This window comes from Sciurus vulgaris (genome assembly GCF_902686455.1).
Source record: "Sciurus vulgaris genome assembly, chromosome: 14".
Taxonomy (NCBI): Eukaryota; Metazoa; Chordata; class Mammalia; order Rodentia; family Sciuridae; genus Sciurus; species Sciurus vulgaris.
Genome location: NC_136475.1, coordinates 25,249,142 through 25,262,740, shown reverse-complemented (window position 1 = coordinate 25,262,740; position 13,599 = coordinate 25,249,142). Strand labels below are relative to the sequence as shown.

The 13,599-nt window shown below is 43.6% G+C and overlaps 2 protein-coding genes across 2 annotated transcripts in view; one reads left to right on the top strand and one right to left on the bottom strand.

Moving 5' to 3' along the window:
• LOC306644190 (anthrax toxin receptor 1-like) overlaps positions 1-10,650 on the bottom strand; it is an 86,264-nt gene extending 75,614 nt beyond the window's left edge. The window contains exon 1 of the mRNA XM_079110882.1: positions 9,694-10,650. Coding sequence (XP_078967008.1) covers positions 9,694-9,845 — 152 coding nt within the window. The 5' untranslated portion in view covers positions 9,846-10,650. The remainder of the gene's footprint in view (positions 1-9,693) is intronic.
• GKN2 (gastrokine 2) overlaps positions 1,489-13,599 on the top strand; it is a 62,472-nt gene continuing 50,361 nt past the window's right edge. The window contains exon 1 of the mRNA XM_079110880.1: positions 1,489-2,970. Coding sequence (XP_078967006.1) covers positions 2,938-2,970 — 33 coding nt within the window. The 5' untranslated portion in view covers positions 1,489-2,937. The remainder of the gene's footprint in view (positions 2,971-13,599) is intronic.

Genomic DNA, 13,599 nt, shown 5'->3' with positions numbered 1-13,599 from the left:
CACACTCATATCACAGAGAAGACTATGTGTCATTTACCTTTCCTGTGTGCTGCCTTTTTCTTTACCTCGTAATCTGACAAAATCCTGCTCAAAGTCACTTCCTCTATGAAGCCTCCTGAGTCCCTCTCATATCAATCCAAATTATTTTACCAACTGACTCCTCAGTGCTTTGTCTCTTCCACTAAACCGTGAGCTCCTTGAGAATCAGGATGTCTCAAGCATTTTGTAATTCCACAGGTTCAGCACAGTTTGATAAATACCAAATTGAAATGCCATGTTCCTTCCCTAGCCATCTAGTCCTGCTGGGAATCTAGGGAGGTGTCTTTTGTTAGAGGACCACATGGTTTCTCTATGGATAATTACCACTACCACCATGACCACGAACATCATCGTCACCGTCACCACCACCATTATCCCCATCACCATCTCCACCACCATCTCCACCACCACCACTGCCATCTCTTACCATCATCATCCTCATCATTACTATCACCATGACTACCATCACCATGATCACTGACACCATCTCCACCATCACCACCTATCACCACCACTGCGGTCACCAGAGCTGGCAACATTGTGAATAGCATTATCATCCTTACCATCATCCTCATCCTCATCATCACTAGCATCATTACCATGATCCCCAGTGTCCCCCCACCATCACCATCTGTCACCTGGCACTTAAGTGTCAAATGTTTCCTTAAAGCTTTAATCTTATTTAATCCTTATAACACTTCTGTGAGCACACATTATAATGACTATTATATTAATGAGAAAAACTGAGGTTCAGAGAGGCTAAGTAATTGCCAAGATCATAATACTTCGTGAATGGTAGAGCTGAGGTTTGAAAATGGAGATGCCTTATACCAAAGTTGTCTCTCTTAACCCCTGGGTTTCAGGCTCTGTTCATCCCCATGAAACACCAGAGTAGAGTCCATGCCTGGAGTCTTGACAGAGAGGGAGCCAAGTTCTGTCCACGTTAGTGGACACCATGGCTTACATGTGTACACACACGTGGTGGGACCTGAAAACACTGTAGGGCAAAGCATGGCCTACCTGTAACCTTGGCTTTTCCTCCTCCATATCATGGCAAGCTCCTCTTACCACAGTCTAAAATAACATCTCTCTGGGCACGTTGGCACGTGCCTGTAATCCATGTGACTTGAGAGGCTGAGGCAGGAGGCAGGAGGATCACAAGTTCAAGACTGACCTCAGCAATTTAGAGAGACCCTCAGCAACTCAGAGAGACTCTGTCTCTAAATAAAATATAAAAATGGTCTGGGGATGTAGCTCAGTGGTAAAGCACCCCTGGGTTCAATTTCCAGTAACAACAACAACAACAAAAAAACTAAAATAATAAGATCTTTCCCTGGAGTCTAGTTTGAGGGTGCTGCCTCAACTATTATGAGAACCGCAAAGACTAAATGGGATCCTACAGGCGAAATGTTACGTTGGCGCAAAGGCCACCACTTGTTTAACTTCTTGTCTAACTCTTCAGTACTTTATGGTGAGAGGGAGGAATTCACAACACGATCACCTGGGAAGATTTTGCAAAATACACACGGCTGCCCCAGCCTTCTGAAATTTGGACTGAGCCCTTGGTTGAGAACCACTAGTTTAGCATATTCACTTCCAAGATCTACACTCTCCACTCATCTCCCTGTCCTTGAAGCCTCCCTGTTTTGTTTTTCCCTCAGGTGAGTGTCCCTTCTGCTCAGATGTGGTCCTTGGGTGCTAGGAATCAACCGCATTGGCAAGCCTTGCTCTACACTACAGTCCTTTCGTCAGGGGTTCTCAGTCAGGGTGCCCCCACCACCAGAAGGCACTAGAAATAAATGTAGCTGGGCATGGTGGCACACACCTGTAATCCCAGCGGAGCCCGAGTCCAGAGGGTCACAAGTTCAAAGCCAATCTCGGCAACTCGGCAAGGCCCGAAGCAACTCAGTGAGACCCTGTCTCTAAATAAAATATTAAAAAGGTCTGGGGGTGTTGCTCAGTTGTTAAGCACCCCGAGATTCCATCCCTGGTACCAAAAATAAGAATAAAAATAAATGTAAAGGCATTGGTTATCACAATGACTAGAAGTCTAATGGTTCTTAGAAAGCAAGGATCAGAAAGGCTAAGCATCCTACAGTCCTTCCCAGTGAAAAATTAACTGTCTCACGGAATAGTCCAACAGCACTCACTTGGAGAAGCACTAGTTGGAGCCCAGACACTTGATTCAACTCTGAGTCAGCCTTGTACACAGGCATCCTTCTCAGCTCAGCTGCTACAGCATTCTAGGGGCTTCTCTTCTCTCCTGCCTGTCAAATTCCCAGACAGTCCACCAACTATGGAAAAAGAGATCTTATCTTTCACATACATTCATATAACACATAGGTGGCAGAGAAGCACATCTGATCTCTCAGCCTTTCATTTAAACTACTTTATCCCCTACCCACCGCTCTGAATGTTTCCTCTGAAGTATGGAAGGCAGGGGAGGGGAGGAAAAGAGCAGGAGGCAGCAAACTCAAATCCTGGGCAGATTTGAAATATCATGTCTGACAGTAACTCCAGACTGATGAATTCAGCCAGGACATAGCTCCCAACTGACGTTTTTCCAGAAGTCTGACCTCTTTTCCCTATCTCTCTGATTATTCTTTTCTTGCTTTTTCAGGTCAAAGCAATGTATAATTACGTTTGCAGTAGAGGCATTTAGTGCCCATGCATATCTGGCTTTGCTTTTCTTCTGGACACATCTCTTTGGTCTCCTTCCATAGGACGAGGCCATGTGACTAGTTCTGGCCAATGAGCTGTGAGTGGAAGGATGTTGCCACTCCTGGCTGGAGCATCCCCCTGACCGCAAGGCATCCTCCAGCTTTCTCTTCCTGTGCAGCTGAATGGTGAAGCAGGTGCCAGGAAGGCCTCTCCACCAGCCTGGCTCCCCAAACAACCATGAGGACAGCCTCTACTGCATCCATCAAACATGTAGGATATCCTGTTTTCTCTTACTGAAATTTGGGGGCTGTTTGTTACCACAGCATAACCTAACCTACTCTGATTGGTTCAATGTTCTTTTGCCTGTTCAGATTCTTCATCTTAGTACAGAGATTGTGATCCAGAGAGGCTTGGGGTTGAGGCTTAATTTACCACTGAGAGTAGCCCTGGCTAGCCTCCCTAAACCTCATTTTTCTCATGTGTGAAATGGTGAATGTGACTGCACAGATATTATGAGAACTGCAAAGACTAAATAGGATCATACAGGTGAAATGTTGCCAGATTTTGTTTTCAGTAGGTATTGTGTTATACATGTCTTTACTGTGGTTATACTGAGAATGTATTTACACCACGAATGGAAGAATCAGTTGAGTCAAACTGAAGAAATCTCATTACTTTTTCAATATGAACCTGATATGTCAGGAAACCATGACAAGTAATGCCCAAATACTTTCTTTCTCTTTTGCTACAGAGTCATCAGTGGGAGAAATGAAGTCCTCTCCTGCTCCCACACCAAAAATGGATACATGCTCTAAATTAGCTCGAAGCAAATCTCATTTACATTTATGTGACAGCCAAGTCTCCCTAAGAGATGCCAGAGTTTGTTCCTAGACCAAGAGAGTTCTTTAGCATTTGGAGACAATTATAGGTTATCTTAGGACAGACGTCTTCTTCCAGCACTCCTGGATTCTATTCTCAGCCTGACACTGAGTTTTACCAGTTCTCCACAGCTAAGGAAAGTAGAGATAATTACTTGGCTGACCCAGACCGAACAACAAAACAAAACACTTTTGCCTTATTTACTTTATTTTTGACCCATATGCCAAGCCTTCTGATTTATGGAAAGTTCTACCAACTATTGTCTGGCCTGATAAGTCTTCTCCAAATCTGGAATCTAATAAGTGGAATATTTAAAAACAAAAATTTAAGTTGTAGATGAATGCAATACCTTTGTTTATTTCTTTCTTTCTATGTGGTGCTGAGGATCAAACCCAGTGCCTCACACATGCTAGGCAAGCGCTCTGCCACTGAGCCACAACCCCAGCCCCTAGGTGGAACATTTAAAACTAACTATAGAATCCATTTCAATACAAAGAAAGACAGAGAGAGAAAGGAAGGTAGGAAGGGAAGGGAAAAAAATCCTGTCCCCTGAAGAATTCTTTTTCTGATGTCTTTTTAAAGTTATTATTGTAGCATTTTAAAAGTACTTTCTAATAGACTGTTTTCCTTAATCAGAGCCAATTTTGCATTTTCATTATGCTAAGCCATCTTCCAAAGTATTTCTGAAACAAGCTACACCTATGTGTTTAGTTCACCTACAAACTTGAATTCCCCTCTTCCATTCAGATTCAGTCTGAACAAATCACTAATTTATTGGACCTTTAAGTGCAGACTGACCAGATGTCCTGAACACACCTCAAGGTCAGCAGCATCAGTTGACCTCCCGCCTCCCCAAGATCTTTGCAGCATCTGGGTGGGCTGTAGGGGGTTGGAGCTCCTGAAACTTTCAATCAACGGCCGTTGATTTAACAGTGGAGCAGTAGCTCCTCAATTAAGCAATCTGAGCTGCCTTATGTACCATGATTTACTGAAACTCTGATGCAGGGAATTTTAACTCCTGGAACCCACCCAGTTCCTCCAGTTGTACTGCCATGTGCTTCTCATTATATAGCCCAACTGTGCAGGGCAGAGATGAACAGAAAGAACTGGGCTGGGAGTCAGGAGCAGACGTCGTTCTAGTTCTGTCATGATCTAATCCCCATCCCTGAGCAGGTCACTTAACCCACTGGGTTGAACAAACAAAGGTTTTCTTCTCATCCATAAATTAGGAACAGCACACATGCTGGCTATACCTACCAAAAAAGGTTGTTTCTGATGTCCTAGGAATAGAATGTAAGAGTTTGTGAGACTTGTGTAAGTTTCAACTTTAAAGAATTTCTTTTGTGAGTAAATAGTTGGGAATCCAGAAGGTATTTTCTCAGAAAAACAATACTAGACCTAGTAGTGAGGTTTCCAATCGAATACTACAAAAATCTGTCTCATGACCATGTCCCTGGGGCATAATGCATACTAAGAGTCCTACAAATCAGAACCCCCATGGGATCACCCAATGCTGGGTGCTGTGGTTGGAAGTCTGGGTGCCTGTGTATGGGGAAAGGGGAGGGAGAAAACAGATGCTGGCAAAAAGGAAAAGGGGGTTGGGACTTCCAGGGTCAGGAGCACATGGTGAGGCTGTGGGGGGCCTTTTCACATGTACGGATTTATTGGGTGCAGGAAAGAAATGACAGGCTTTGACTTTGGAAAGTCCTATAAATAGAGTTGTTCAGTGCCTACTCCCACCCTCCCCCTGCTACCTCCTCCGCTCTCTTGTTCTTTTCCCCACATTCTATTTTTGAAGTCTTTAGCGCACAGATACTGTAGCCAGAGTCAAGATGGAAAATCTAGTTTCTGCAATTAAGTGTCTAATGGTTCAATGTGAAATAAACCAGTACGTGACACATAAATATATACTGTAATAAGAGAAGGACTCTGAAAGAGAGGGCCACTCTTGTCCATGGGTTGGTCAAAGGGGTGCACTGATCTTTGCAACCCTGGTCTGGGAGACTTACAAGAGGCTAGCTGCTCCTTTACTGTTTTTCTCTGGACAGAGGCCTTCCAAATCTGACTTTTCAAATCCCTGATTGAATTCCCAGCAATCTACTTTTCCTGACTATAACCAGAAAAGCATGTTTAAATGAACATGAAATTCCATCAGTATAAAGCCTTGTGCAGCCCAGTCGCCAAAGCCGCTAATAATGCCCTATTGTGTTACTGTGGTGTCCTAGGTTATCATTATGCAGTCTTTGCTCCTGGTTGAGAAAGCATGACGTTCCATTAAACTCATAATCTGGGAGCCCTCCAGGCCAGAGACGCATCCTGCCTGAAGTCGAAATAAGCTGAGATCAATGCCACGGAAAAGAGAACCAGTTGCAGGGAGCAAGGGAGTTGCAGGATTGGGGAGGAGAATGGCGGATCCCGTCTCCTGTGACCCACTGGTCTCAGCCTGTAGACAGGGTCTAAGCAGCCAACAGATCTTAGCAGCCCAAGGAAAAAACGAGTTAGCATTCCTTGCCTTCCTGCTCTGCTGCGGTTGGGTGCTGGACAGCAATGTCTCAGGGGGTTCTTTCGAAGACAGAAGACTATGACTTAGGGACCACCCCAGGGGTCTGTTTGTCATGGCTTCCTGTTGGCCCATCCCCCAGCTCGGCCCTCGACAATCACATAAATTAACCTGGCTTGAGGTGACAAACTGGAGCTGTGCACGTGATCAACCAGGTCCTAGCAAGTTTTTACTCAGCACAAACCACCCTGTCTTCAGGCAATAGGACAACCAAAGGAAGTCAAAGCCATCTACCTGAATGTAAAGGTATGTGCCTGTAAAGGTCTCCCCACCACACCTCCCTACCCCTGGAGCATTTTGGGGTTCCTAATATGCTTCACTAGCACATTCAGAAATTTATCCCAGGAGTGAATACAAATGAAGGACCTTCCTGTATAAACAGAGGGGCAAGGAACTCAGCACACTGGTTAGAGACCCTTCTTCTCCACACTTGATTTTTGTTGAAAATAAAATTAATGTGCTTATTACTGAAAATTTTGAAAATTCAGAAAAGCGTAAAGACAGAAGTTAAAAGTCCTGTCTTCTAGAGAGAAATACCATTACCGTAGCAGGTAAATAGACATTCATGTGTGTTTCAATTTTTACAAAGGTAGAATCATAATGTATACAATGTTTAGTAATTGCATTTTCTCCGTAGGGTATAAACATTGCCTATTTCTCCTAAAACACCTTCCCAGCATGCAAAATATACAGTACATATTCAATATGCTGAATATTTCATGTCTTACTTAAATCTCCTACTGTGGACCATTTAGGTCATTTTCAAGTTTTTATTATTTTAAACAACACTACCATTAGCATAAATTGAGGTACTTCTTTCGACTATTTGGATTTATCTTTAAGATATGGAATTGTTGGATGGAAAGGTAGACCCTTCATATTTTTTAAAGCAACTGATATACATTGCCAAACTATCTTCTGGTTTGATCTATTCAATACAGTAGCCACAAGTGTCTATTTAAATTAACAAAATAAAAAATTCACTTCCTCAACCTCTCTAGACACATTTAAAGTGTCAATAGTCACACACGGCTAGCAGCTATTGTATTGAACCACACAGACACAGAGCAGTTCCATTATCCTAGAAAGTTCTATTGGACAGCGCAAGTCTAGAAAGAGTGTACCCATTTATATTTTCCCTAGTAAGATGTGACAGTGCCTACAAGTTGGCCAGTGATGAATATTGTGATTCTTTAAAATTCTTTGCCAACTTAATAAAAATTTTATCTTCTTTGATTCTTTTCATTTCTCTGGTTACTAGTAATGTTGAACTTTTTTTGGTATTTGTTGACTTTCATATATATTTTTCTCCTGTAAATTATATAGTAAGACTTTTTATTGAGATGATATATGTGTTTTATACATACAAATAATATCTTTGGTATGTATTATATTTATATATAGTTTATATACATATATATATGCTTTTTATTTTTTGGTGTTGGGACCAAACCCCAAGGCTTCCTACATGCTAGGAAAGCACTCTACCACTAAGCTACTCCTCCTCCAGCCCCTCCACTTTTTACATATTAAGATCATCTCAAGAGAATGATTGATGTTGCAAACATTTCTGTAACTTGTTATTATATTTTATTTATGCATTTTTACTTATAAAAGTGTAGAATTTCAACATGTTCAAATCTCTCTGTATTTTTCTGTATTTATGGTTTCTATACTGTTGTAATGCTTTAGAAGCTCTAAACCTAAGATTACAGTATATTCATCTAAATTACTTTCCAGGTCTTTGATCACTTCATTTTAAACACTTAAATCTTAATCCTTCTGGAATTTATTTTGTTATGTAGTGTAAAGTATAAATTTATCCTCTCCCCCCCCATGTTATCAACCATTTGTCCAAAACACATAAAAAACAAACAATGAGTTCATTCCCTACTGATTCAAAATTCCACTAAATGTTTACATGTACTTGGATTTCTATTTTGTCCATCTATTCTTTGGTCTTTACCATCCTGTTTTAATTAATTTGTCTTACTTTAACATTTGGAAAGTATTTCTTTCTTATTCTTTTCCAAAAATGTTTTAGTTCTTTTTACTTGTTTTTTCCCTGTATGATAAGCCCAGAACCATTATGTTAAATTCCAGCCATCACCGAAATAAATTCTTAGAACTTAGACTAAAAAGTTTAATTCACTGTATGAATTGCTTTGGGAGAACTGATTATCTCTACAGTATTGAGGTATTCCATTCAGGGAATGGTGATTCTGTCAAATTTTTCTACATGCCCCTCTGAACTAGTATCTAATACTGCACAAATGCTGAGCGTCTCTGAGGGTTTTCAAACAGTGCCCCCGAGCCTAGGATGTAGTGCTCCCAGCCATTAGAAGAAACAAAAGAAATTCCACTTCTTAGCATTGGATTAATTTTCAGTATCCACCTTCTCATAAATCTGCAAGAAAGAGATCTCACTTTTCATCCAAAGAATCTGGAGTTCAAAACAGACTTTACGGAAAAAGCAAACTCCAGAGGCAACTGCAAAGCACATTTGGTGTCTAGCTGGCCAGTTTATTTTGCAGGACTCTTTTTCCAATTCCCAAATACTTTCCAGTCTGTGAAATTCATCTCCCCACCGCTGTAACTGCAAGGCGCTCGCCTGGCTTTAGTGAGCAGGGATCTTCTCCGAGGGGCTTTTTTTTTTTTCCCCCCCTTTTTTATTGCTGGAAGGTGGTTTTCACAGATAACAGGGAACTTCCCCGAGTACAGCTTGGCAAGTCTGTGGGAAGCAGGGAAGTGCTGAACTGGTCAGAGTTCAGCTCTTCCTTGATCAAAGTCCTGAAGCCTAAACACTATCCACTTTAACAAGGAAACCAGGCTCCAGCACCTCCCTGGCAGCCCACCAGATCAAGAGCTTGAATTCTCCTCTACCGAGGCTCTCAAGGCAAAGGAGAGAGAGTATTTCCCAGGGCAGGGGAAATGGGCTTGATATCTAATGGTTAGAAACCAGGGATGCAACTAAACATCCTGCAACGCACTGGACAGTCTCCACAACAAAGAATGACCAAGCTTAAACCTCAATAGTGCAGCGGTGGAGAAACCCTGTCTTGCATTTTTCATTAAGTGCCCAGGCTGAACATGCATTATATTATTGGGGACAAGATAATCCATTTTTGTGGGACAGCGTTTTTCAATAGTCTGACTTGGAAATGCCGACGCCTCTTACTTTATAAGTGTCTGCAAGTTCTGCCTCTGGTAAGCAAGACTTTCTCATGAAAATGAGAAGGAGCCTCAGAAACGCAGTGAGTCAATAGCATCCTCCAAGTCCTCGCACGCTCCTCGGTCACAGAGAGCAAGACAGAAAAAAAGTTTGTGCCCCCAACAAGCAGCCTCGCCTCTCCTGCGGGCTCGGGCAGCACAGGCGAGGGATGGGAGGAGCGCTCCCCAACAAAGGCGCAGCGCTCGCCGCCACCACCTCCCGCGGTCCCTCTTGGTCCCTCGAGATGCACGCCTGACCCAAAGCGACCCTGCCGACCAGCCCTGACCGGGGAGAAAGCATCATCACCAGCTTAGCCTCGAGTGGAACGGCTCACGGCACTTACTTGTCCAAAATGAAGTACAGGTCAAATCCCCCGTAGCAGGCTGGACCCCCATCCTCCCTGCGTCCCCCTTGCCCGGCGCAGATGAGCACAAGAGTGGCCAAGGAGAGCCACTTGAAGCCAATGACCAGGGCTTTCTGCTCCACGGTGGCCATGACCCGCAGCCCAGGGAGAGAGTGGGGTCTTCTCCTTCCCACGCTCCGCGAACTCGCCACGACCCTCAGGGACGCGCCATCCGAGGGCCCCTCCTCTTTGGCCCTTTATTCCCCCTCGCTCCCTAGAAACTCCCCGGAAGCAATTGTCTGGGGAAGTTCAAGGTTTTCCTTCTGGTTTCCGCTTCGATTCTGTTTCTAGGTTTCAGGTTTCAAGAATCCCAATACTGTACTCCGCTTTTCTTTGAAAAGACTGCTCCGGGTTCGGGCGGTGGGACCGCTCCCCAGGCTGCGCGGAGGTTTTGCAATTGAAGCAGTTCCGTCCTGACGGTTCTTTGTCCCAGATTTTAAGTATTATGGGGTGGGTTTTCAAATTGTTCTTGGTTGGGGCAGTGCTTTGCCTTTTCTCCCTCCCCTTTACCCCCCTTTCTTATTTTTGGAGGAAGAAAGTCCGAAGACTGCCACCTTGTGGTCAAAGATGGCGAAACCCCGCTCCGGGGTCCGTGGGAGTGTGTGGCTGGGCCGGGGTGGCGGGGTGGCGGGGTGGCGGGGTGGAACTTATAGATGCGGGGTGCAAATCTTCTGTTCCTTATCCTTTTCAGGTGAGCTGCGTTTGTTTTCTTATTCCTTCCTTTTCCTTTCGTGCCTTCCCTTTCTGTCCCCCTGACCACTTCTCCCTTCCCTCTGGTCATCTTTCTCTTCCTTCTCTGTGTCTGCGGATGCGGTCACTGTAAACATTTGGTGAGAACCCATTTCCTCCAAGGACTGTGGCTCCGACTCCAGGCTTGGAAACACAGACCATTGTGCAAATCAAGCAGGGAAAAACAAGTCTTTGTGATCTGAATTATCCAAGTGATCTTAGCCCAGATCAGGAAAGAGAGTGTTAGGGTCCTTTTGAATGCAGCAAGCAGCACGCAGAACGTGTAATGTCCAAAGTTCGGTACTCCCTCTGCTCCCGGCTTGGAACAGCTGAACCCTCTAGATTCTCTCCATCTCCATATATTAGGGATTCTGTGACAACAGTTCTTCCTTTCAGCCCGTGAACTTTGAATTTCTCTCCCCATCTTTGATGTAGGACAGAGGAAGTAAACAGCTTACAGAAGTGTAGACAGTTCAGGCAGTTTGGGACTGGGAAAAAAAAAAAAAAAAAAAAACTCCTATGCTGACCTTTTTAAACTGCAGAATCTTCCTTAGCGTGGTCTGTGAGCCCCAGTTCGCAGTGGGACCCTAGATCTAGCTTCCCCTGTCTTCCACAAGCATGCTTCCTTGACAGGATTCTTCCCCCAGACCTGCACACATATTCCTTTCCACTTGTGATCCCTCAAGACACTTACCCACCAATGGATCATCCATGGTGCTTCCTCCAATGTGTATACCACAAAATCCTGGTGTCTTGACATGCTCCATTCAACATTAATTGCATTTTCAAATAATTCTTGGAGATTCATAATGCACTGTACTAGCCTGCCTCCAAAATAATCCCTAATGGCCCTCATCTCCAGGTAGTCACACTCCTTCCACGTGGATAAGGAAGACCTGTGAGCAATTAATTAGATATTGCAGAACTCATGGTGTGTGACTTCTGGAGCTAGGCCATGAGATTGTGTGGTTTCCCTTTTGTTCTATGGGTCACTCTGGGGGAGCCCACTGTCATATCTTGAGTACACCTAAGCAGCCTTCTGGAGGAATCCACACAGCAGGAAACTTGAGTTTCCCTGACGAAAGCCAACATCAACTACCACCCATGTGAGTAACCCATCTTGGAAGTGGACCTTCCAGCCCTGTCAAGGTTTCTGGTGCCTGCAGCCTCACCAGAGACCCCAAAGTGGAACTCCTCGGCTAGCCCTTCCTGATTCCTGATGCATAGAAATGATGAAATAAGGTCTATTTGTGTTTTAATCCTTAACTTTGGGAGAATTTGTTAATGCAGTTATACATAACTAATAAATGCCTATTAAAGCCTGGAGAATTTCTGTGGGGGGAAGAAGATATTTTTAAAACTGTTTCCCAGATTTCCTTGACCATGAAATGGTTCTTTTTAGATGACAATCATTGACACCCATATTTTGTGAATTACTGCTTTCTGGAAAAAAATAATCATGGGGATTAAAAACACTAATTTCTCCAAGACTTCTTTTCCTATACCTTTCCTATCCTCAAAAGATGGAAAACCCATTCTGTTCCCACTACAGCCCTGTAATGAAAAGGAAGGAGGGAGAAATCTATAGAAATTAGCTGGGTACATGAAAGCTGGGAGACCAGAGGGAGCTGGCCAGGAAAGTAAGGGAATATGCGAAAGGACAATATGGCGGGGAGGATGATTATGTGATTGGCAGGAAAGGGCTTGAATGTCCCTTAAAGGACAGAGGCATTAGGAATGTCTTCTCTCATCCTTGTGCCTCAGTGTCCTCTTAGATTGTTTAAGAGTTTGAGTGACAGGGGAATATCTTGATTTTCATTGGGAAAATAATTTAAGAAGTTAGCCAGTGGAGGGAAAGCAGGAGGTGTCCTAACAGAGGTCTTCAAGTTAGAGACACCATATCGAAGACAGGGGAAGGCCCAGATTCTGGGGAGTGGGGAGAGTCCATGTGAAATAAATGTATATGGAACGGGAGAGGGCGAAAGAGTCTCCTCTAGGACAAATATCATGCTTAAGAGGGCAAAGAAGTAGTTGCAGTGGTTCAGATATTTGAGTGTACCAGCTGCCTCTGCTTTTCTTCTGAGATTCTAGAAAGATATCTATTGATACATGTTGACCATCTCCATATCCTAAAATGACTCTACCCTTCTCTTTGTCTATCCCAGAGAAATCCATTCCAGACTGCCTTGCTCACTGGAGGAGGTGTCCCCCAAACATTCTCATGAAGTGAACTTGACATTGAATTACAGACATATGGTTTTGGGGGGGAAGGTTGAAAGGATGTCCATAGTTTCTAACTGTGGTAAATGAATGATCCTAGCATGGTAGCTCAGTGGGGGAGGTGACAGTATGAGGTGCTCTGAATTGACATCAACTTGTGCCTTTGTTGGAATTTGGTAACCTCAGCCCTAGTGCACATAGGGAGATGGGAAAGGTGGGTCAGTCCCTGGAAGCTAGAGCAGGACTTGGGAAGTGTCTCCAATGGAGAATGTCCCCGATTAATTTCAGAGTTCAGAGACATTTAAATATCCAGAGTTCTCTGTGCAAATGTTACCATCCTCTTGAGGTAATGCTCAATGTTCTGATGGGACTGGAAGTATCCTGATCCTACTCCCTTCCAAGAACTCCAGTGCTCTGGAAAAAACGGATAGGCCTTCCCAAGGTCCATGGAGATAGATAAATGCCCAACATGAAGCTTGCTGTCCTAATAACATTGCCATCTAACCTCTCAAGAACCTCACTGGACACTTAAATGTCATTTGTCTGAGTTATTGAAAAAGATCCTGGAAAAGGTTCCAGATAACACAGACTATCCAAGAAAATCTGTGAAAAATTTTCCTTAGAAATACTTGCCACAATAAGGACAAATCTGATACTTTCCAGTAAATTTTGTGTCGATCAAACTTATCCAGTCTTGGAGGTCTCACTGGTCCCTGGACCATTAACTGCAAAAAGTCGAGAGTATTTCCAAAAGCAATTTATCAAACTGGAACAACAAAGTTTCTAAAGAATTCAAATCGACCAAGTAAATGAGTTTTACCAATAATACAAATAAAGGCACCAGTAATAAAGTTAAGCCCAGATGCAGAACCACAGTCTAGGGCAAGATGCCCTGAT